Source organism: Megalops cyprinoides, chromosome 2 (assembly GCF_013368585.1).
Source record: "Megalops cyprinoides isolate fMegCyp1 chromosome 2, fMegCyp1.pri, whole genome shotgun sequence".
Taxonomy (NCBI): domain Eukaryota; kingdom Metazoa; phylum Chordata; class Actinopteri; order Elopiformes; family Megalopidae; genus Megalops; species Megalops cyprinoides.
This window is the reverse complement of record NC_050584.1, coordinates 23,331,619-23,356,898: the sequence shown is the minus strand read 5'-3', so window position 1 is coordinate 23,356,898 and position 25,280 is coordinate 23,331,619. Positions and strand designations below refer to the sequence as shown.

Sequence of the window (25,280 nt, the reverse complement as noted above, 5' to 3'; positions counted from 1 at the left end):
GCAGAGTGCCGTCACTACAGTTGAGTATGGCTCTTTGGCGTCGCGGTCAGAGTCACATGGTTGGTACCACGTAGACCCGGGTTCGAGGCCGGGTAGGGTGACTGCTCTCGCCCTTCGCTGGGATGTGGGATGGCTTGCCAGGAGGCCATCGGAGGCATGTCCAGTGTGTGAGCCGTATGAGGGACCCCCAGGTTCAGTTGACCCCAGTGTGAGGGACCCCAGAGATGGGTGAAGCACGGTGTGAGGGACCCCAGAGATGGGTGAAGCACTGGTGAGTTGGGCACCCTGGGATGGGAGAAGTATGGCAGGGGAATGCGTGAGGGAAGCCATGGTGCATGAAGCGCATGGGCGCGCTTCCCGAAGGCGAGGGTGGTGTGACGGAGTGCCGTCACTACGATTGAGTATGCTCTCTGACTGCCATACCAACGAGCTTGGCTCTTTGGCGTCGCGGTCAAAGTCGCATGGTTGGTACCCTGTAGACCCTGGTTCGGGGCCGGGTGGGGTGACTGCTCTCGCCCTTCGCTACAGAAACCCATGTGGATATGCCTTATATGGATATACTGGATAAGAGCGTCTGCTAAATGAATGTAATATAATGTAACAGAAAAGGTCCACCTACAGCGAGCTATAGAATGTACAGTACAGGATATGACACACACACCGACAATGTAAACCTTGTGATTTTGCCCTAGAAAAAGGCACGTGCTGAGCAGCCAGTGTAATGTACAGCGGCTTTTTCATAGTTTCACTAACCCTAATCCTGTGGGCCCACAGGAAACCCAGTCAATGATGGGTTGATGGTGCGTGGTCGTCAGGACCTGGAGATCCAGGGCCCTCGCCTCAACAGTACCAAAGAGGAGAAGACCTCCGTGCGGCATGGGCCTGATCGCCGCCTGGACCCCATCATCGCTCCACCCATGCCCCTGCTGGAGGTAAGCTCCTCACCCCTCCCTCCTTACTGCCTTACTGCCTCCAGAATCTCCATTTCTATGTCTGTGTCTTTGATTTCAGGTGTCATAAGTCAAAGAGGTGAAATTAATGTTGAAGAGATGCTGGCTCAGCCCTGGATATGGATGTGGCTAAATGTAGAGCAGAGTGAATCATGGGAAAAATGAATAGGCCCTAAGGGAGAGAATTCAAAGAAGAAATGTGGTCTATTGGATCCCTTTTTTCCCCACAGATGTTAACATTTAAATGAAATTAGAAGCTGAATGGGTATTGGGGGGGGGGGGGGGGGGGGCATGCATGTAATTTGATGAACGATTCTCATATTCATTGTGATGAATCATGAAATTTAAAAAAATTAAAGTGTGTCAGTTTTCTGTCCTCTGAGGTTTAATTGCTTCTTGACCCGCTCTGTTATTTTAAGGTGTTCTTCATTAACTTCCCAACCGGCCTGCTCTGCGGGGAGATCAGGAAGGCCTATGTGGAGTTCGTCAACGTGAGCCAGGTGCCCCTGACGGGCCTCAGGGTGGTGTCCAAGCACCCGGAGTTCTTCACCTTCGGCAGCCACGCGTCCACGCTCACCCCGCTGAGCCCCACCGCGTCCGAGAACTGCAGCGCATACAAGACGGTGGCCACGGGCCCCGCTGCCGCCGATGGTGGGCCGGCCGCCACCACGCTGGTGTCCCCGGCCGACTTCGGGGCGGGCAGCAACGGGCTGTGCCCGGGCGTGGTGGACATCCCGCTGCCGGACTCGGTGCTCCAGCCGGGGGCCTCCGTCCAGCTGCCCATGTGGCTGCGCGGCCCCGACAGGGAGGGCGTGCACGAGATCAACTTCCTGTTTTACTACGAGAGCACGGAGAAGACGTCTAAACTGAGGTAGGAAATGGATGCCCTTTCTCTGTCTACGCCATCGCTCAATAGTTTAGTTTAGTTTAGTGTATTTAGCAGGGGCCGTGCACAACACAATACATTACATTACTTTCATTTAGCAGACGCTCTTATCCAGAGCGACTTCCAGCGCGAAACAACAGAAGCTCATCCATTCAGGTTGAATGACCAACAGTGTCAGACCAGGATAACAACACTCCCAGACCAGTGAGTGTGAGCATAACACTATTCAAACCCCGCCGCAAGTCAACTTGTGCAACCTGACTAGACAAGGGAACCCAAGCATACTAGCCAAGATACTGTACATCAGTCACTAGATGATGGAATCCAAAACACATTGCAATACTACACATAAAATAACACATTGGTAGTTCCAGATTTAGTTATGTAGCTGAAGTACACACGGCACCAAAATGCAAGTTACTCATACCAAAATGACATGCAGTATATATTTATGAAATGAGTACCCTCATGGAGAGAAATACAATGTGCAAAGGACGTGCGTATCAGTGTAGGTTGTTCCAGGTTGCCAGATGCGGAGGAAATTCCATCAATTGACCTGGCTAAGAAAAGGTCTGATAAGATTCCCTGATACAAATTTAAGTTTATTCTCAGCTCATCTATGAAGGTGAGTTTCTTCACATTTTGTAACTGTAACTTTCCACTGTGCAGAAGAGTTTCTGAAGAGACTTTTAGAAAGAGAGTGAGATTACCATATTTTAAAATAAATCCGTGCGCACTAGAAATATTACTCCCCGTATCATTGAAAACATCTTTGTTTTTTTCCCCTTTCCTCTCTCCGCGGCGCTCAGCCATCGAGTGCTGCGGCACACGGCGGTCATCTGTGCGAGCCGCTCTCTGAGCGTGCGGGCCACGGCGCGGCGAAGCAACACCTTCCAGGACCAGGAGGACGGCCGCAACGGGAGCATGCTCATCTTCGTGGATGTGGAGAACATCAACACTGTGAGCTCGCACGTCACACGGCACGCACTTGCTCAGGGCCAGACTCAGCCGGCCAGCTCCAATCCTGCTTATTTCCTTTCTGTTTGTGCACAATGGACAGTGTATATAGGGCAGCCGTGTTGTGGTGTGGTGGTTAGGAGCAGGGCTTGCAAAAGGAATGATGCTGGTTCGATTCCCCACTGCGCAGCTGTTGTTGTACCCTTGGGAAAGGTACTTAATCCACAGTTGCCTCAGTAAACATTCAGCTATGTAAGTGGATTACACGTAAAACTAACCTTTTTAAGTCACTCTGGATGAAAGCATCTGCTAAATGACAATAATGTAATGTAATGTATCTTAGCTCTTTATTGATGTGCTTCATCTGCACACAAATATTTTACAAAGCAGCTGTTTTACTCCTATGGGGAGCTTTGTTAGAGATCCTTGTTATGCCCTTCTAAAGGGTTTTTGTAGAATTGGGGTGTTTGTGTAATAGATGGTTTTAGTAAGAACCATCTCCCCCAGCTGCCTTTTGAATAGACCAAAGATTTTGGGCTGTATTTCCCTCCCAAAGGGGCATGTATTTAGCTTTAATCCATGTACAAAGCGCTCGAAACACCTCAAAGCATTTCAAACATCCAAAAAGTTGAATGTGTGGTTGTTTTTCAGGGGTGAAGACATATAGTATTAATGTGTGCTTAAGCAGCTTAATTAAGTTTACCTAGAAACAAACTGCAAATGATCGCCTTCATTCTCATTTAATAAGAATTTGGTTCACTGTTCAGGCTCAGTTTGTTCTCAGAAAGACTAACAAGAAGGATATGGTGGTACAGTGTAATGAGTCTGCAACCCTCAGTGAGGAAAAAAGAATGACTAAAAACGTGTGTGTAAGAGAGAACAATCAATAATATATTTCATTTATTTTTTTAACTGTGTGTGGGGTTGGGGGAAGTGTTGCAGGTGCATACAAGCAACTCAAAAATATGAGATTACACATTACTACTTAGCGTTGTAGTGTGATGAAAATGTGAAATGATGGGGGGAGGGAGGTGTGCGCCTGCGCGTGTGAGTGTGAGAGAGAGATGAGAAATGACACACTCTTTCCTCTGTGCAGAATGAGGCCGGCGTGAGGGAGTTCCACATCGTGCAGGTGTCCAGCAGCAGTAAGCAGTGGCGGCTGCACAAGTGTATAAATCCGTCCGAAGACAAAGGTTTGCCATCCTCTTTATTAGTTCAAGATCAGGAAGCATCTGATAGAATCCCACAGGGATGAAGGCCATATTTCTGAGCCTCAGCTCATTCCCAAGAACTAGTGCATTGGCATTTTTCTTTTTTTATTTTAATTTGCATGTGTTGAGTACTTATAAGATTTAGATGATATCAATTTAGATGGTATGCTGTTATAAAAAGTAGATGTTCATTTTTCCCCTCTTTTTCCATTTCTGTAGAATTTTTCATTGCCTCCCACTCTAGGTTAATTGAATCTCACAAAATGAATGCTTTCCTTTCTCTCGAACCCTTTTAAACCGCCTCCATCCTTCCCCTTTTGTGGCCCCATCCATGCCATCCCTGTTAGTTTAGTGAGAGTGCATTGGTAGAATTTGAAGAACCAGAGGTGGATTCCTAAAAGCTTTCAGAATTAAATAGCCCGCATTACTCATCTCATTTGTGTGAATTAGATCACAAGCACAAGTGTGAGTTGAATGAGAATAGGATTTGTTACAAAGACACAAGTGGTTTTATTGGGGGGGGGGTTCTTCAATCTGATAGCATGTTCAGGTGTTGTTCTTCCGTGTGTGCTCTCAGGGGCAGGAGTAGCCTTAATGCTATGACAGTGATTTTTTTTCTGGAAATAAACCTCAATCAGTGTAAATGTTAAATGAAGCTGTTACAGTATAAATTACAACCTTGATAAATCAAGTAGTTCATTGTTTGACATCTTGCTAAGATTTCAGCATTTCTGGAATCTCAGCCTTGGCATGGGGTTCCGGAAAGCAGTGGGTTCCAGCTGTGTTGATTTAACTCAATGGATGTCAATGATGACATCATTAACTAGTTATTTACTTCAGCCTAACATGAAAAGCTACTCTGTCAGACATCTTTAAATATGCATATTGTACCCAGCGGCATTTGTACTTCCTGTACCGATTTTTTTCCCCTAGCTCTTGTTTTCATGCAGTTTCTTTGCTTGTGTATTCTGGTCAAGGTTCAGCAATTATCTTGTGTATGCCACGCCGGTTTCTGTAGAGACAGGGAAACAGTTTTGCTGCGCACATCTGTACACCTGGATCTGCGTGAGAGCGGGCCATTTGCGTCTGTTCCTTTCATGTGCCAATGTATGGTGTTTTCAGACGCCACCTGTTGGAACGTCGCGGGGGAAGCAAAGAGAGAGGCTCTGGGCCTGTTCTCTCCCAGCAGGCTGTGTTGGCTGGCCATTGCCAGCATAGGTGTTGACAGCAGCCAGCCTGCCGTCAGGGAAATGAGCAGCGACACGGCTCTGGCTCTGTGCGCATCACAGGGGACTTTTTGTGCCCTGAATCCTGACTGCCGGGCAGACAGTTAAAGACAGCACCCCGCCGTCTTTGCTCTCTCAGGCCTGTCAGGTTCGGTAGTAATCAATACTTTCAGAGCGGACTGTAAATAAAAGGCGAGACATAAAAATTTTAAGCTACAGATAACTTCTTTATCTGCCTGTGAATTCTGAGCCCCTTGGCATGCAGCTTGGAGGAGCACATGTGTTATTAAGGGGGCGTTTCTTGTTGGATTCCTTCCCTGTTGGTTGGTGGAGGAAGGAAGTGAGGTTTTTATATATTTACATTTATTCATTTGGCAGACACTTTTATCCAAGTTTTTTACAATGTTATCCATTTATACAGCTGGATATTTACTGAGGCAATTGTGGGTTAAGTACCTTGCCTATGGATACAACAGCAGTGTTCCAGCGGGGATTGAACCGGCAACGTTTCGGTTACAAGTCCTGCTCCTTAACCACTATGCTACACTGCCACATATAGACCTCTATAAAATCACACACTGTCTGCCTGGGGGTGTCTTTTGCTGTGTGCCAACCCTGCCACAACTCTGAGCCGACTGCAGCAAACTTCTGGGTGGACATTGCACCTCTCATTTTTGGTCTTAGGCAGAAGCTTTCCGAGGTGTCCATCTCTAGCACCAGTTTTGCAGTTTAGTTTGTGATGTTTAAGGTTAGCATTGCGGATGGGCAATCTAGTTCTTGATCACCACTGACAGGCAGGCAACTTCTGCCTCGAGCTCATTTTGGAAAACAATCGTGTTTCTTCCTGTAACATTTCTGGGTTGCTCATAATTTTAATTACTTCATACAGACGTGTATGAAAGAGAGATACTGTAGGAGTTACTATAACCATAGTTTTTCAGTGCTGCAGGTTGTGTTTAGGGGCGTTTGAAACATGCATTTGGAGGGGGCGCGCTTTAGTGCAACATGAAAAAAAAAAACGCCTCCCCGAAGAGCGCTTAGACCTCAAAAGAGAATTCATAATGTTTCAGCCTGATCTGTCCTCATCTAACCCAGCAAGCTGTTTCCCAGCCACCAGTCGCTTGTGCGCTAACTACTGAATATGATAACCAGAAAACAGCAGTGCTCCATAGGTTTTTCTCTGTGCTGTTGTTGACCAGTGTAGGAGGAGAAGTTTGGAAATGATGCCAAATCAATGTTGTAAATGTGGGCCAACCAGGGGCCAACTATTCAAAAAAATATATGAATTGCTGAGGAATGTGTCAATCACCTCCCTCCCCCGCCTCCCGCTCCAGCTCTCACGAGCCATGACTGAGGATAAGGAAAGCAGCATGTCTAAACGACCAAATTTATCTGGCTGCGAATATAAAAAGAGGAGTCTATTGAAGGAGCAAGCGCTCCAAAAACAGAGGGATTCATTTTTCAAAATATATTGATCCCGGGAGTGTTAGCAAGGATGACGCACCTTCAAGTCCACCACTAAACCAAGAGACCGCTAGCACAACTACTGCCGTTGCTCCACCAGAGGCAGCTGGTGGTAGCATTAGCGGCATCACCAGAGCAGGCACTAACCCGCCTTCAAATCTACTGTCAAGTCCATCGCCGTGTCAGGAAATTGCCAAACCATCTGTAAAGAATTTGGAACCAAGTTATTGGAATTATTATGCAGACCTGTTTGGTGCGTTATTTGTATATGGATCCGCAAAATGCTCCCATATTGCGTCATGCATACTTTAATATTGTTGACACTCTGAGAACACTAGCATTGCACTTGACTATTTGCGTTATGTGTATGGCATATTGGCGTTTGTGTGTTGTTGCTGGTTTTAGCTTTATGTGTATGGCATATTGGCCTTTGTGTGGTGGTGATGGTATGGTACATTGCAGATAAAGGAGCGGCGAAATTGTTGTTCGCCTAGAGCTGCAGAAGTGCATGTGCCGGTCCTGGTCGTAACAGTGTGGAAACATGGATTAGAGAGCTACCTTTTGTAGAATAGAGAATAGAATAGAAACTTTATTTGTCCCCGTGGGGAAATTGGTTTGCAGCACAATCACAAGGCATTTCACCACAACGTCACAGAATTACCGGTAGACCAGGAGACATACTCATACACATACCCATACAATATCACAAACATACAGATTCACCAGCAGACGTACTCACACATGCACCTCGCACCTTGCAACAGATTAGGATGGCCAGACCAGCTGGACATCCTGCTTATTTACCCGTTTAAAAACGTAATGTCTTGTGGAACAAATGAAAATTTAGATCTATTTTTTTGTGAGTAGTGGGAGGCAGTATCGTTGCCCAGATGGCAACAGTTCAAATGAGGAGGCAAGGGGATGCCTTTTGTCATAGAACTGCATGTTGTCAACAGTTCTCATTGTCAATCAACAGTCAAGTTATCATCAAGAATTCTCCTAGCCTGTCCCAGTGTGCTTCTCCCTGCTGTTACATCCTCAGTCCACCTCTCGGTGTTTTAAGTATTTCAGCAATGACAGATGTGTGTGCAGTAACAGATTACTCAGTTCAGTTAGGACGAGCTCACTATTTTGCATACATGCAGTTGTGGATTACTCACTTCAGTTGGAGTGGAGCTCACTATTATGCATACAGGCAGTACCCATCTTGGTATTGATGAGTGTTCCTAATTTGCAGCAATGAATCTTTGATGTTATGAACTTGGCTATGGTTACTTGGCAAAGAGCCAGATAGACGTCACTGTGTGCTCTACCAGCCATGTTGCTATTGTAATCATGACAAAGTACATTGAAAAATATATTTGTAAATGTGTATTTAAATTGGTAAGTATTTCAAATTAAAATATGCTCTTTGTAGAAAAAATGAAAAAAAGGAAAAGGGAAAAAAACAGGCTCAGCTCTCCAAGGAATTACTGTAATACTCCAAGTACCGCTTGACAGAATTCGTCTCTTAGTGATTTTTTTAATCACTGTCATTTTCTTGAGCTTACAAGAAGTAGTTGTAATGATTTGCACTTTGATACTGCCTTGCTGTTTTTTTGTTAAAAAGAAAAGCATCCAAAGGGTGGAACTGACACAAGGGAGTAATGAATAGGTTTTGAATTTTTTCTTTGAAACTGTGTTAATACAAAGTTAATGCATTGCCTTTTGAAAGGCACAGCTCAATAGAAGTTGTTTCAAGGGCATTTCTGTCCTGCTCATCACAAATTCGTGTCCTTGCAGATGCAAAACTCACAAGCAGAGAGAGAGGAAAGCTTTGCTTCAGAGCTACAAAATGCAGAAACGTTGAAGGTGGGTTTATTGGACAAAAAGTATCAAAGTAACCAATTTCAAAGCTTTGAAAGTTGCAAATGGCATTGAACAGTGCTCTCTTTTTTTCTCTTAGCTACCTCAAACGCACAAGAGAAGTATACCTTTGCAGATATAAACCTAGGAAACGAACAGGTAAGACCTACATTGTCTCAAACCCGCAACACCTAGTTTTAAATGATTATATACCATTAGTGAATACATGCATTCTGCTGTGTCTAAACAACAAGGAAATAAACTGTCGATTTGCTAGAAATAAGAAGTAGCTTCTAGTGTCATCATTTAATTACTAGACTAGTAATCATTTAGCAGGTTGTTAATTTTTACGTATGTACCACATTTTTATTTATACAAATTTTTTCATACTTTTAGGTGTTTTGACAGTGGTTCCTATAAAATGTCTTGCTTGCAATAGTACATTTCTGGTAATTCTTAAGTGTATGTACGATACTTTGGGTACTATAATGGAATCATTGAATCTGGCAGAACCTGCACCTGGTCTGGAGCATAACTCACTGAAAGAACACTTAAATTTCTTCTCAATGCTTTGCTCCAGTGGCTTAAGTTCTCTTCCTCAGATCACTGGTTTCAGTGGAGTTGGTTATAGATATGTGAAAATTGCTTGGATTTTATGATGCTGATGGAGTACCGCATACTTTTAACACAAGATGTAAATGTGTGAAACTGTGAAAATGCAAATTGATACTCATTACTGCTGTTACTTGGTTATCACATGATTATTAATGCACTATGAAATTAAGTGCTACCCCAGACAGTTATGTTGTACACTTTGGAAACTTTCACTTCAAGTGAATCATTATGTAGCATATGTACTATAACATATTCATAAGCAGAACATAATGTCATTCATTCATACATACAGATCATCTTCTACAACGATACATAAATGTGCTCAAAGGTATATGGCCTGTGTAGTACACTATGGATTGCTGAGAATTCTGGTCTCTCTGGGTGAGACCCTCACCTTCTGACCTCTCTCAGAAGTCTATGCTCACACTCACTGGTCTGGGAGCATTATTAGCGTGGTCTGACACTCTTGCTCTTTAACTTGAATGGACACACTTATGTTCTGTTGTGCTGGAAGTTGCTCTGGATAAGAGTGTCTGCTTAATGAATGTAATGTAAAGTAAAGCCTGTTCCATTTGCTGCCTTCCTGCAGATAATCAGCGCCACCACGCCGTGCGCCGACTTCTTCTTCCGGAGGTGCCAGTCCGCGGAGCCGAAGAAGGCGGCCGTCTCGGGGCACGTGGGGTTCGCACATTCCAAGGGCCAGGATGGCGGCGGCAGCGACGAGGACATGGCCAGCGTGGTGCGCAAGTGCAGCGAGGTGGACCTCAATGTCATCGTGCTCTGGAAGGTACGGTAATGCTAGCTGCTGGTGCAGGCGTGGTGGCTTCAGTTGAGTGTGACTTTTAAAGTACCAGTCAAAAGTTTGGCCATGCCTGCTCATAAAGAGAGTTTTTCTTTATTTTTACTATTGTCCACATTTAAGAAAAATAGTGAACACATCAAAACTATGAAATGAAACTAATGGAATTATGCAGTGTCCAAAAAAGTGTTAAACAAATCAAAACTTTATTTTTTGGCTATTTTGAAGAATCTGAAATATTTTTGAAAATTAAAATTTTTGTTTTGGAAAGAAATTCATACATAGGCATCAACTACACTATTTATACTTTTCTAAGAAACAAATTTCAAGTATTTCTTTAGGATAATGCCTTGAGAAAATGTCTTTTAGATAATGAGAGACATGAATTCATTCAGGTGTGTCCAAAATTGACTGGTACTGTAGCAGCCAAATGCCAGGATCCCAGTCGGGAAGGACCACCCAGGTTCAGTTTTAGGTGCTCACCTGAGAGCGACTGGAAATACAAGTGACCCGTGCTGGGTCTTCCACCAGACACGTTCACCTCTAAGCAAGTATGCACATTTAAGAGGAGGGCCACCGGTGCGTAACTGATGTCCCTCCTGATTCGGGCTCAACACCGTGGCATTGTTTTGGCTTGCTTTAGCTCAGAGAGTGCTACAGCATATGTTAATGGCCACTGAGCAAGACTCAGCAGTGGGAATTTTGCTCCTTAGTTTTAAATTGAGGTAGCTAATTTCAGTGGTGAGGAAGCTTTCAAGAAGACAGAAAGCAGAAACCAAGCTGCAGATGACAGTGTCTTTTTTTTTGTCAAACCCAACACCATTCTTTATTATGTTCTGTTCGGGTAGAATAATTGTGCACACCTGGGATAAGTGCTTAAGCAATGTTTCGGCTCCATACAGTGTACTGTTTGTGGATTGTCTTTACTACCCTCATTTACATGGCTGTGGATTGCTTGGAAGAACATGAGACATAGCTTTTGGGGAGTGAATTTTTTTCCTCTGTGTTTTTGTATTAAACATCCTTAAGTATCTGTTTTAACAGCAGAAGTGCCATATACTGTATAGGACCAGTCCAAAGTTTGGACACGACTTTATTCTTTATTTTTGCTATTTTGCACATTTTAGAATAATAATAAAGACATCAAAACTATGAAATAACACAAATGTAATTATGCAGTGATGCACTGTTCAATAAATCAAATTGTCTCTATATATATATATATATATATATATATATATATATATATATATGTGTATAATGTAAATATATAAAAATAATATATATATATATATAATGTATTAGATTCTTCAAAGTAGTCATTTTTTAACCTTTGTTGGAAAGATATTCAGAACAGGTGTCATCTTCACAATTTATATTTGTCTAAGGAACAAATTTCAAGCATTTAAGCATAAGTCTTTAGATCAAAATGTCTTGAATGCATGTTTCCTTTTATCTTCATCAGGTGTGTCCACACTTTTGACTGGTACTGTATGTTAGGCCATTTGTGAGAAATCACTATCAGTCTGAAAAATCAGCATTGGTGCAGTCCTGGTTTTTGTGTCTTTGTCATGTTTCTTCTCTCAGGGTTAGTGCTGTAATATTTCTATGCGTATGTTCTGCTCACAGGCGTATGTGGTTGAAGACAACAAGCAACTCATCCTGGAGGGGCAGCTCCATGTAGCTCTTCAGACTATTGGAAAAGAAGTCTGTTCCTTGTCACAGAAAGAGGTATTGTGTCATTATGTCTGCCATGAGCTGATCACTCTCTTTCCAATGAGCTGCACTGTTAGCATCCTTGTGGTTCATATACTTTTTCTTTGAGATAAATTACAGCCTTTCTCCCATAACATGGTCACTGATCTACTGAATTAAAGAAATTGTGTTTTTTGTTATGTTATGTTATGTTACGTAGTTCGTTATATTTTCATTAGCGTTATTAAGCTTCTCATATTTTTCAGTTAGCATTTGCTATATTTTTTAATGTTAAATCGCTGTTTCCTCAAAGCTATAATTAGCTAGAATTTTTCCAATCTAGTTTTCTAATCACACCGGTTTTAGCATACGTGCTAAACGGCTAATCACACAAGCACGTTGGCTCTCTGGATGATGACTTGTCTCGTTAAGTTAGTTAGCTAGCTAGCATAGCCAATGTTAATGTTAAAAGCCATGTTACTTCACATTATGAACTATAACGTTTTCTGTTTTGAAATACATTTTCTCTTGATCAATAAATTATTAATGACGTTGAACATACAGTGTAGCAAATAACCCCTTATTCACAATACCCTGTGGACATTCCAAATGTGCCCTAACTTTACAATGTCAAACCAGAGCCCGTCTCTGCTCAATAGTTGCATCGTTGTCATGGTGATGTTTATGGATGGAGATAGTGTTGCTGCCGAGTGCACAAGTTTAGAGAACATCGGAGAATTTGATACGAGAAAGATTTCTACAACTCATGTGTATGCATGCGTGCCCAATGTGGATTGCACTCGAATTAGTGATGTTACGTTCGCGACCCATCCGAGCCTTTTGAATGGCTCTTTGGTATGAACGAAGGGATCCGAGTCGTACTTGAGAGCCATTCTTTTTATTGTTGCACCCAAATTTCAGTGCCTGCCCTAAATTCATTCAGTGTAGCATAGTGGTTAAGGAGCAGGAGTTGTAACCAAACGGTTGCTGGTTCGATGAGACAGACAGTCAGACAGTCAGACAGTCAGACAGTCAGACAGACAGACAGACAGACAGACAGACAGACAGACAGACAGACAGACAGACAGACAGACAGACAGTCAGACAGTCAGACAGTCAGACAGAGACAGACAGAGAGAGAGAGGTTTTTTTTCCCCCCACCCCGATTGTTTTGTGGCAGTTATGTTGTAAAACACAAATACACAATGACATCAAGTCTTAATGCAAATGAGTTATGGGATTGTTGGATCTCCATGGATGGCTTTCTTCAAAGGAAGCAGACTTGTACTCTCCAGCAAGCAAGTGCCCTCACTGAATTAGCCCAGCCTCAAGCTAAATTTAAAAGGCGATTGATAAATAAGAGCCATTGAGTAATTGTGTGCTTTATAATCCGAATAGTTGACTATTCGTTTCAATAATCGATAGACAACAAAATAGTCGTTAGTTGCAATCTAATCTCCTTCATACATATTAACAGCCCCTGTCTCACCTGACACTCACTTATCATCTCTCACAAGTAGCAGTGAGTGAAAGATTAAATTTCTCTTCATATTAACATGTAGATAAGAAGGGCATAACTGGGATGAAAGGCGAAGTGGTATGTTCATCAGAGTCACATTTAGTCATTTAGCAGACACTCACAGAAGAGCATACAAAAAGGTTAAGCTAAGAGCAGAGATGATAACTAAATTTGTAAGTGTCTGATAGGAGAATGTGGTATGTAATGTGATGGCTTCCCTCTAAGTGCCATAGCAGGTGGCTCCACAAGAGGAAGTCTGAGGGTATAGCAGATGTTTGAGGATATAGTATGAAAGCTCAGACTTTGGAGTTAGCTTAACCAAGATGCAGTGCGAATAGATGGGTTTTCAGGAAGACGGTCAGTTAGCCCAACTGACATTGAAATCCATATTAAGTCATGCAAAAAGGGTCAGAGCTATAGCAGTGGCAGCTACAGCACTGGCTACCAGTGAAATGTGCTTATTCATGTGTTTGAATTCTGTCACCTGCCCCCCCCCCTCCCCTTTTTCTGAAGCCATAGAACGCATCCCTATATGTTGCCAGTTTATTTACGTCTCTGGTAATGATATTCCTGACATCAGAGTGATCTTATGGAACGGAGTAACCTCGTTAACCAAGATCTACATGTAGGAACTGTGGAGATGGCAATAAGAGGAAAGTAGAGTCATTATGACAGTCAGATTACTAGCCCAATTTGTTGCCATGTATAAGCGTGAAGTGGTAGTCAAGCCAACATTCAGAATGACCATTAATGAGTAATTACAAGGAAAGAAAAAAAAACATAAGAAAAAGAAATAATTTCTATGAAATTGGTCTAAAAAGGCTGTTGTAACCTAGCAAAGGAAATGTCCTTTCAGATCGTCTGGACTGTTTCTGTGTCGCCGTGACAAGGTAACAACGTGTTCCACGATGGCTCCTGACATTGCAGCACCTCGTCCAAGCATCTGCTGAGGCAACTATGTATCAGTAATGAGTAATAGCTGGGTTCAGTGGCGTGATTTCTATAGGATGCCCAATTAGAAGACACGGGGCACTGTAAAAGGGTTCATTTTTCTCTGCGTTGCTCTAAGGAGCCCTTTATTCATCATTGCGAGAATGGAGTATGGATTGTACAATTTCTCTGCTCGGGTTAATTGAATTATTACACATTCAGCCGGGTGATATTGTGTTTGTTTCAGGAGAAGTCATGCCTGATCTGTAGTCATGCCTGATCTGGGGCGGCAGTGTAGCATAGTAGTTAAGGAGCAGGACTCTTAACCGAAAGGTTGCCGGTTCGATCCCAGTTAGGACACTGCTGCTGTACCCTTGGGCAAGGTACTTAACCCATACTTGCCTCAGTAAAACATCCAGCTGTATAAATGGATAACATTGTAAAAAAACTGTAACCTATGTAAGTCGCTTTGGATAAAAGCGTCTGCCAAATGAATAAATGTAAATAAATGTAAATGTAGTCTTGGACTGGGCTTTGTCTGTGGTGTAGAGAAAGCAGATTGCTGGCTCTTTAGTAAATAGAGCCGGTGTAGTTTATACACTGCACTGTAATTATTATATCAGTTCGATTTGCTTAATTCACTTGGCCCATTAAGCAATTTCTGCAAAGTAGCACGTCTTTAACATAAAAATACTTAGATTAATTGCAGGAAGAATGCATCATTGGCATGACCTTCTTGCAGTTTGAGTTTCAGATTTCTTTTTCAAGCCTCCCCCCACGCCACCTCACCTCGAGTTTTTGGATAGGGGGGTGGCGGCAGGGTTGCAAGCAGGGGGAAAGGCCCGTTTATTGTACGTGGGCGGAAGGCAGACTGCAGACAGTAGAAAAGCTTGCAATGAAATGAAGGCTTGGCTGTTCCACTTTTCTCCCAGAATGAATGCTGTGGCTCAGCTACCGGACTCAAATCTCAGATGGATGTCAGAACAATTTTATATAAAAGTGCCCTCCATATTTATTCATATCTGTGATTAAGTAGAAAAAAATGTTATAACAGAAAAAAAATGTATGCAACAGATAGTAGTAGTAGTAGTAGTAGTAGTAGTGTTACAAGTTATGGCAGTAACATTTTAACCATAATTACATGTCATATTGCTAACAAATGATTCAGTTTATTCCAGAAAACATGAGAATTAGTTAAAATTATGCAAAAAAAGACCAGTCACTGTTACTTTTGACTCATACTTCGCTACTTTTGACTTAGCAGCTGATTAGCACCCAGAACACAAGGTGAATGGCTGACTTGTCAAAATTATGACTTTATTTCAACTGCACACTCTGCCAGTAGTTTTGTTACTGTTTGAAGATAATCTGGGGTAAACTTTGTAATTACAATCCATTTGCTCAACTGTGGTTAACCAGTTACATCTGTATAATCCTTTCATTGAAATCTATGGTATATATCCAGTAAGTGGCAACTCTGTAGTGCCTAAAATACTGCAAAAGTAACACTCTTTTCTGTCAGTTTGGAAAATGACCTGACCAAAAAAAATCCAAAAAATAACAACAAAAAAGAGGCCCTTCACAGCAATCAGGACCTGAGAAACAACTCGGGGGTCACTTACTGGGGAACGCGATCCGAATTTAATGCGCAAGACGCGGATGACCATATAACCTAGCATGTATTTTGTGCTCTGACTGCAACTTGAGGTCAACAGAGCCTTGTTAAGGAGATCTGAGAGATGTGGTGTTTATTTATGAATGAGGTGCTGTTGCTTGTAAAATACGGTGTGTTGTAGCTAATACGAATGGAAGTGCTGCACGGTGACTGGCTTCCAGCCACCAGTGCAGTCCGGCTTCTTCTTAGAGCCTGCAGGTCTTCATTCCATCTCGGTTGTTGTGAGCCTGACGCATCACACGAGATCACAGACGAGCGTATTCAAGGTTCTCGCTACTAAGTGTTTTTATTTTTTTTTTTTTTTTTTTTTTTTTTTTTTTATTACAAACAACAACTAATACAAAGAAATGATTTTGTTTTTACTAGCATTTGACAAAGCTATGAACAGGTTATTCAGAAAAAAGGAAAGACTATTAAAGGTTTTCCACAATCTACATCTGTACCAATCAGAAACTGCTATGGTTATATTTCTTTTTTTTTTTTTTTTTTTTTTTTTTCTTTTATTAAAGGAGAAGGGGAGAAGAAGGAAGAAGGGGGAGAGAGAGGAAGAAAAAGAGAAAAAAAAGAAAAAAAAAAAAAAAAAAAAAAAGGGGGGGGGGGTCAATTTGTTGGAAAGTTCAGAGCTACAAGGATGGGTTCCCAGGTGTTACTGAATAATTTGGTCTGTTTATTGTTTTTAGCTGTGATTCGTTCCATTGAGAGGTAGTCTGTTAACAGATTAAGCCATTGTGATATTGAAAGTTTGTGCCTGTATTTCCAGTTTAGGAGTATTGTTTTTTTGGCTATTGTTAAGGTGACAAGTATGATCTTGTGGTATTTGTGAATATGACTGATGGGTGTGAGATCTCCTAGAAGGCAAAGGGACGGGGACAGTGGAATGCTGTGACCCAGAAATTTGGAGAGTTCAAAATTATGGCAATTTTTGTCTCTGACTGCTGTCGCTGAGAAACTGTCAAACTACGCAGTACAGTACCTCCAGGCTTTCAGCCTCACCCTCTCATATGCAGGTTTTCCCAAAATTAGTGATTTGGGTCTCACTTGTGCAGGTAGCATATCTGGTCGCAGGTAGCATATCTTGTGTGCGTGTGTGCGTGTGTGCGTGTGTGCGTGCGTGCGTGCGGTTTGTCCCCCACGCCTTGGAGATTCCAGCTGAAGCCGGCAACTTGTCAGCTGCAGGAAACCCTGCGGTTTTATTGTTCATTACCAAGGGAAGGCCAGAACGAGATGCCCCTTTAATTTTCAAGTGGCATCTCTGGAACTCTCACCGATTGGATGATGGCACGTCACAAAATGATCTCTTCAATGTGTCCGAGCGGAGGTTTATTTATTGGCAAGTACCCTGATAAGAGCATGGCAAGGCATTTTCCAGGTGACATTAATATGGTAGTAAAGCGCAAAGTAGAAAGAATATGTCTTCTTAAATTTATGGCATGGACTGACTGTACATATTTTCTATTTATATATGTTTTATTTTAAATATTTTATACACCCATATGTGTGTGTATGTGTGTGTGTAATTTCTACACACAATTTTTTTTCATAACTATATATGTGGTGAGCCAAGCGTGACACCTCAAGAGGGGAAGCAGATACTGCAGGAATTTTGCGAAGGCACCGGTGGAATGCCACATTCATGCACTCGTCTCACACACTCTCATTGCGGTGTTTTGAAGCCATTTGTCGTTTGGCGATCAGACGAGATCGGAGTTAATTTATGTACATCTAACTCTGAATGCCTGGGGATGGGAAACCGTCTGTGTTTTGTGACTCAGCCACGGATCGAACCCACAAACATGTGATGCCAGGGTTGCCCTGTAACCCCACAACCTCATAAGCCAGTTTATAGCTTGGTGTAAACATACTGGCGGGTAATTTGAGAGACCTTTTGGGTCTGTGTTGTCCTTCAGATTCAGCACTGATTTCTGCGTACATCAAGTGTGCAGAGAATCTCCCTTCATTCACAACTGGCTTTCGTCCTTTCCAGGCTTTTCAGAACTCTGAGATATTCTCACAGGGGTTTAAAAATAGCTCGAAACGTGATCTCTCTTTCTTTTTTTTTTTTTTCATTCTCTCAAACCCCTTCCTTCCCCCCCACGCACCTTGTCTCTCTCACCAATGGGTAAAACACTGTTTGGTCTGACACTTTTTTTTTTTTTTTTTTTTAACTGTTGCATAGCAACTGTGTCCAGAGAATAGTCATTCATATATTAAGCAGAGGAACTTCTCAAATGAGGAGATTTTATCAATGTGGTTATCCTCGTGGCTTTTTATAGGCTGTGTGTGAGGGCTTTTTGTGACTCAAGCATGCAATCTGCCTTTCTTCATATTGCTGCCTTTCACCCCAAGATCAATTCTTCCGCTTGTAAAAATGAAAGTGGCCCATTTTGACTGTCAGTTCAAGAAAGCTGGCACAATGAGCAATGCTTATTACTATGTCTGCTTTTCCTGTGAAGGAATATATGTGTGTAAGTAAATATTAATATTAAATATTAAATATATATGTACATATGTATACAGTTACTGTGTATATGAGCCAATTCTTGAACCTGGTGATATTAATTGACCAATAATTGCTTAATTAGTCAACCATTCCTTAACAAACACCATTGGCTCTGTCGTTAAGGTATTTTTGTGACAAGTTCAGAACTGAAAACAGTTGTTTGTTTGATATTTTTACAGGAAGCTCAAGAAATGGTGCTGCTGAAGTTCAAACCGGAAATCCCTCCTCCGCTGGCGAGGCCAAGTCTGGAGCAGCTCCCCCACCTCATCAAAACCAACCTCCATTACCCCGAGTCCTACAATCACCCCTTCCCACAGAAGAGGTAACCTGCACATCCCACACCTACAGTACCATTCGAAAGTTTGGACACACCTGATTAAGATAATGGGAAATGTGCATTCAAAGACAAACAAAAGTACCTGTTGATACCTGTGTATGAATTTCTTTCCAAAAAAAAACAAATTTAATTTTAAAAGGCATTCTTTGGCTGCTTTGAAGAATCTAAAATGTACAATAGTTTTTATTTGTTTTTGGTCACTGCATAATTCCATTTCTGTTAGTTCATAGTTTTGATGTCTTTATTGTCATTCTAAAATGTGGAAAATAGTAAAAAGAAAGAAAAGCCCTTCTAGGAAAAGGTGTCTCCAAGCTTTTTACTGACTTTCAAAGGCGCAGACTAGAACACAAGCATCACAGGGCCATCAAATGACCAAATCTTCAAGATACGGAGGGGGGTTTCCCCAAGCACCAACAGGCAATTAATAAATAGCATTGGGTAAGCTGTGAACATGCATAAATAACCACTCCACTCTCTTCCTGCTGTATGCCAGTGATGCAGGACATTTTCATCCTTTGGAAGTAGGTCCCCAATGTTAGCTGGTGTTGGAACAACATCTGATGCTTACTGACTGATGCAGTGTGTTTAATCAAAAAGGCTTAGACGTAATTTCACTTGTAAACACTTTCTTTTTTCAAGTTGAATGTAAGAGATAAATGTGCTTATATGCACAAAAAGTAGTGGTTCCGCTTGTGTTCTTGTGAAGACCTCATCAAACAGTATTAAATGCATCAATGCAGCATAGTGGTAAGGAGCAGAGCTCACACCCGGAAGGTTGCTGGTTCGATTTCCTGCCGGGGCACTGCTGTTGTACCTTTGGGCAAGGTACTTAACCCACAATTGCCTCAGTAAATATCCAGCTGTATAAATGGTTAACATGAAAACTGTAACCTATGTAAGTCGCTCTGGTTAAGAGAGTCTGCTAAATGACAGTAATGTAAATGAATTGACATCATTGGGTGAGAACGAAAGAGATCAGTAGGCTTCTTTTTCATTGCCAAACAAATTAGTATTATCTTCCTTGAATCAAATGCATATGCAACATACGCAACATGAGTTGTGCTTTGGCCAAACCTGAATGGGAAATGCTGAGAAACTGTCCCACCAGATGCATAATTAAATATGTTACATAAGCTTAAGCACAAGTGACTTTGGACTTAAGTTTTTGATCAGATGCTTAATGAGATTTGCTTCCTATTGCGTCTTCATAGCGAAATCTAGCACTCTGCTGTTTTGCATGTGTTGGGAGAGATCGGTGGCTTTCAAAAGGCATCAAAGAGGAAGTTATAAAAACCTGTGCTGCCCACTGAGGGACTCATGCTTCATTATGGCCCATACTCAGAGGGCATGTCCTAAATACTCGGTGGCTGTAATGATTGGCGGGAGAGGGAAAGATGACTAACAAACGCTTAACCAACAAAAAGATGATGTATTTTCCCAAAGTAAGCGCACCTCTGGCAGCATATTAAGCGGCCCGGTTTCTTTACTGTTGACGGTGTGATAAAGGCCAGAGAGGAGCTGCGCGGCAGAGAGCGATAGAGCTCTAGGAAAGGGGACGCCGGGCACCTCCAGCAGTTTCATCATCTCGATGGAAGACTGCAGGCCACAGAGAGCGGACTCATTCTGCAGGAAATTAGCAGCATTTCTCAACACCATGAAATAGCGATGCTGGAACCTGTTTGGTACCTGTTGGCTGCTGCTGTTCTGAGGGGGTGGATCTGTAGGGCCGAGGGTGTTCGTGTCAGGACGCACGTGCAGGCAGTCTTGGTGATGGTGTGAAGACAGGCGATGAATGTGTGGCGCTGACTGAATGAAGTGAACGCGGCCAGATGAGCCTTAAGATCCCGCGTGAGAAATGGAATAGCTTGAGAGCGATCAAGGTTCACTGGAGCGCAGCGCGAAGGACTGAATCCCACTGCTTCAGAATACCAAAAAAGAAGAACATGGTCATTGTGATTAAAACTGAAGAATTTGCAGTCTTTATCAGTCGGTTGTGTCTTACAGCCATCTCAGACTAACTTCAATACAGTGAGGCAGTAAGTTCAGTGCAGGTGTCCGATCAGTGCGGCTTGATCAAAACCCGCACCCTTGCTGCAGACACGCGGTCACTAGATCAGTTTGTCAAGCCATTGGTACACAGCTGTCAAAAAGCCATTGCGGTCTTCAGTCTGTCGCTGATCAAACTGTAGAGCATCTTTAAAAACTGTTGTGTTTACGGCAACTCGTCTCTCTCTGTACAGTTCACTCAGAATTTTTACTAACTGCAAGTCCTGTGTAGTACAGTCAGTTCAGGTCAGACGGACAGGAATCATTTCCAGTGATGTGTTGTTCTGTGAGTGGGTGACCTCTCGTTGAAGTGTGAGTTTTGATCGTGATTAGCGGTTTATTGGTGTTAGTGGCATCATTTCTGCCTTGTTGAATTGTGAGTTCTACCTACTCGGCTGGGAACCTGTCTGATGGCATCACAAGTTAACCTACAGCCCAGCCTCATGAGCTGCATGTCTCTGTTTGTGGAGCCATGACTGTCAGCCTTCATATATGAACTGAATCCCCGAATCAACTCCAGTTTCAGAGATGTAAAAGTGACCAGTTTTCCCAATGCATGTTTCTGTCCTGGTCCTCGCAAAGGCTGTTTTGTCAAAAGTGTTTAATGAGAAATTCAGGATACAGAACTCACTGGGAGTGTTTTCCGTTAGAATTTTGAAGTGGGTGATTAATTCCCCCCAAAAAAACAGCGGACAGTTTAAAATCTATCTTTCATTTCAACTGAGTTCTTTACAAGCGGTGGTATTCATGAGGCTGTAATTTGATTATAATTCAATCTACTCTAATTCAGTCCCTGATAAATGGTCCAAGGACTCCTAATGTTGGCACTTCTCTCTTGTGGGTCTGCTCTTGAGAAATCTCTTTGGCTCCCAGCCTGTGACATGTTAATGTAAGCTACTTCAGGACAGTATGTCTTTACTGTTTCTGTTGGGCTGACAATCGTGTCTCACTCCTGCATTTTAAAATTTTTTTCCCCCCATTTTGCAGTCTGTGCATGGTACCTGTAACCCTGAGGCTTTCAAACTGCTCCATGGCGGAGGTCGATGTCATCATAGACTTGAGACACAAAGCCACGAGGTAAGGATCATCCGTTTCACTCCCCAAGCTGAGTTTTACACCTGCCGACTGCTGAAAAGAAACTAATGCAACGGCTCTGAGCCAGCAGGACTGTTCAAGAACGCAAAGTACATAGGCACATTACATCACATTTAAATCACATTTACCTTACTGACATTTAGCAGCTGCTCTTATCCAGGGTGACGTACATAGGTTACAGTTTTTTACAAGTTATTAATTTATACAGCTGGGTATGTACTGAGACAATTCTTGGTTAAATACCTTGCCCAACAGTACAGCAGCTGTGCCCCAGTAGGGAATTGAATGAGCAACCTTTCAGTTACGAGCCTGCTCTTTACCATTATGTTACACTGCTACCCCACATGTGACTTAAGCTTCGTGTTTTTTTTTTTTTTGCTACGCTTTGCAATCACCTGAGGGAAAAGTGTGGGTTTTTTTTGTTAATTTTCCGAAAGACAAAAGGGAGCTACAGACCTGCACTAACATGTTCCATCATGAAATGGACAAATTTAGCATCCTGCATTTCTACATTCTAGAGTGTGAATAAATGCACCTCTCTTGGGTAAACTGTTTTATTTCATTGCTAGTTGTATGCTATACATGCTAATGTAAATCTTCTGGAACTCAAAGTGAACTTTTACCTTCGTGAACACGCCCATGCCAAAAAATGTTTACCACGGGATACACAAAAACTTTAAATGCTTGAAATGCTGGTACTTAAAACCTGTCATAATCCACTCTTGTGTTCTTCTGCCATTACTCCCCCGCAGCCCGGAGACTTTAGAAGTGCACGGTTCTTTCACCTGGCTGGGGCAGACCCAGTACAAGCTTCAGCTCAAAGCTCAGGAAATCCACAAGCTTCAGCTGATGGCCTGCTTCATCCACGCGGGCGTGTACAACCTGGGGACGCCGCGGGTCTTCGCCAAACTCTCTGACCAAGGTTCGATGTGCGAGACGAGCCAGCAGAACTCTATGCCAGCCTTGATCATAATCAATAGCATCTGAACTTAGGATATCAACTACCAATACTGAATACTGGAAATCGTCAAAATTGTTTTGTACTTCTTCTTCACAAGAAAACGAGAAGCAATGAGAGAGAAAAAGAATCCTGCATAAGACGTGCTTGTAAACATTGCTACTGCAAGATCTTAAATAAACCTAGCTATTTTATGTCTCTACAGCTAAGCATTATGGACTTTTAAGTGTGTAACGATTATTTTTTTCTTTACATATTTATCTTTCATCCCAGCTTGTAACTTTCTTTTTTTAATACATACAAAGTGGGGGAGGGGTGGGGTCTGACATCACAGTTCTACCCCGGACTACTGGTCTTCCACAGAGATTTTTTTTGGCGGTGGCATAGTTCCAGCTTAAGGTAATGAAAGATCACTAGCCAGCCCCCATGAAATGAGCCTGAAAACCTATATATTTGGGCGAACGGGGAATCGGCAGACAATGAACACGGCGTCCCAGACCCACAAACTGATTCCTTTGTTGTTGTCTCTTACCTATCATGTCATCTGTAACTGAAATTGAGTTGTGTAAAACCTAACTTTTTTTTTAAGATGGTTCCATAATTTGACCAGACCTGTTGACAAAAAAGTGAAAAATCTCAGTATGTCGTTGAAAGCTGTGCAGTTCTCACAAGCACGATTTTTATTTTCTACAAACAAAATCATTCCCCTTACTGTAACTCCACCATTTGATTAAGCTGTTATTTAAGTGTATCTACATGACTGCTTTTCAGAAAATGTATTATATTTATAACAAATTTACTGTAAATAGAATAAAACGTAACCAATACTTGGTGTGAAAGTTTGTTTTAAATTATTACTGTTAATACTGCCAGAAATGATTACTTCCCCAGACTCTGGTACTTTTCATGCGATAATGTGTAGAGACTTCCTTTTCAATGTAGTAAAGTGTGTGCTGCCTACACAAAAAACTCACTGCAAATCTTTCCCCTGGGCTTAAGTGCACTAACTGTTTGAAAGGTGTAGTTAATGAGTTAATTTATAAATGGGGCATACCTACGCAGCCAGGTCCGGTAGATATCAGTTGCTTGTGCATGTTGCGTTTCATCTTTTAAATTTTAAATTTTTGGGAGTCTTGAATGCATTTCCCTGCTCCAAATACAGTTTGTCTGTTCTGAGTGTAAAATATATGTTCAGAAGTGGTGTTTGCCTCTCCCTGGATTCAGGGGTACCTCAAGCTGAGGGTGGTTTTCAATCAGATATATCAACAAAGTATTGTTAAATGCTGCAGTTTTAACAATGAATCCATAACAGAATGTGTCAAAGAGCACATGTAATCGTTAGTGCAAGTTATAATGGATTTAAAATGAAAGGTGCAACTATGATTCTTAGCATCAGTAAATAAATCGCCTGGGGTTTGTGCCGATGCGTGTGTATACATATATACACATACATGCATGCATATACACACACACTCCAGGTGATTATTTATTCTCTGTTGCTAAGCATTATAGCTTGTGTGTGTGTGTGTTTGTGTGCGCGACAGAGAGAATAAATACACTTACATAATAGTAAAACTTACTAATATACTATACAGGTGGTGCAGCTAATTCAGAGCATAATCAGTAATAAACATCTTAAACAGAAGAAAAAGGTCACAGGGCCTCTGTGCAAGCTAGAGTCTGAGTTGCCTTGTGTTAACCTGGAGTGGGTGTTGCAGTGGATGCGGGGCGCTGGCAGCATCCGGCAGTGAGGGACGTATGGAAGAAGAGCAAAAGAGAAGAGAAGGCAGCCCATAGGCCCCTGTGCAGTAAATCATGGGTCGCAATTATCTACATAACATCACCATTCAGCCCACACAAAGGTGAAGTAACCTGGGCTGTGGCTATGGCAGCTTAGCTGTGGCTGAGACACTGTACTGACTCCCACGCGTGAAGAGGCATGTCGTTTTTCTTCATTTGCAGAGCCTGTCGCTAAAAGCCCTGCCACCTCTTAATTTTTGTTGGGATGCTGCATAGCCAACTGCGAGATCAACAGGTCTGGTAGGATTCTACAGGCTAAAAAGCTCCATGAGGAGTCTTTTTTTTTTTTTTTTTTTTTAGGTAAGGGGCTACATTTTAAAATTTGCTTGATGTTTCATGAGGAGGCCCATGGGCTCAGCCAAACGTATTGTATTCATGTTTTTTATGATCACTTTTAGTCCCAATGTTTCTTATGTCAATCTGAATACGGGAAAGATGACAGTAACACAGTCATCTAATTTTTTCATCCCAACAGTCATCTCAAAGTATTGTTTATACTCAATGACTCCCAGAAGTTTTCAGTTGTTATTAACTGATTCAGCAGTTTACAGCTGAATTACACCCTCCAGCTTTGCATTTAGATGGACATACATAATTCACAGATCCCATCCCTTGTTACAATTTCAGAAATAAACGTAGTTGTAACTACTTTGAAACTATAACTGTAAATCTGTCTTTTTTCAGATTATTACCTTGGTCTGCTGTGACAAATTTGCAAATAGGAGTAGGACTAGCTCTGCTTATCCAAAGGCAATTTCAAATAACCGCAATA

General features: G+C 42.1%; 1 protein-coding gene across 2 annotated transcripts in view; it reads left to right on the top strand.

The window, feature by feature from the left end:
- trappc8 (trafficking protein particle complex 8) overlaps positions 1–23,506 on the top strand; it is a 54,053-nt gene extending 30,547 nt beyond the window's left edge. For both annotated transcript variants that reach the window (XM_036521350.1, XM_036521349.1), the window contains 11 exons: positions 775–932; positions 1,370–1,821; positions 2,646–2,796; positions 3,890–3,986; positions 8,477–8,545; positions 8,640–8,698; positions 9,744–9,941; positions 11,583–11,684; positions 18,452–18,594; positions 21,643–21,732; positions 22,503–23,506. In XM_036521350.1, the coding sequence (XP_036377243.1) occupies positions 775–932; positions 1,370–1,821; positions 2,646–2,796; positions 3,890–3,986; positions 8,477–8,545; positions 8,640–8,698; positions 9,744–9,941; positions 11,583–11,684; positions 18,452–18,594; positions 21,643–21,732; positions 22,503–22,737 (1,754 nt within the window). In that variant the 3' untranslated portion in view covers positions 22,738–23,506. The remainder of the gene's footprint in view (positions 1–774; positions 933–1,369; positions 1,822–2,645; positions 2,797–3,889; positions 3,987–8,476; positions 8,546–8,639; positions 8,699–9,743; positions 9,942–11,582; positions 11,685–18,451; positions 18,595–21,642; positions 21,733–22,502) is intronic.
- The last annotated feature ends 1,774 nt before the right edge of the window (positions 23,507–25,280 follow it).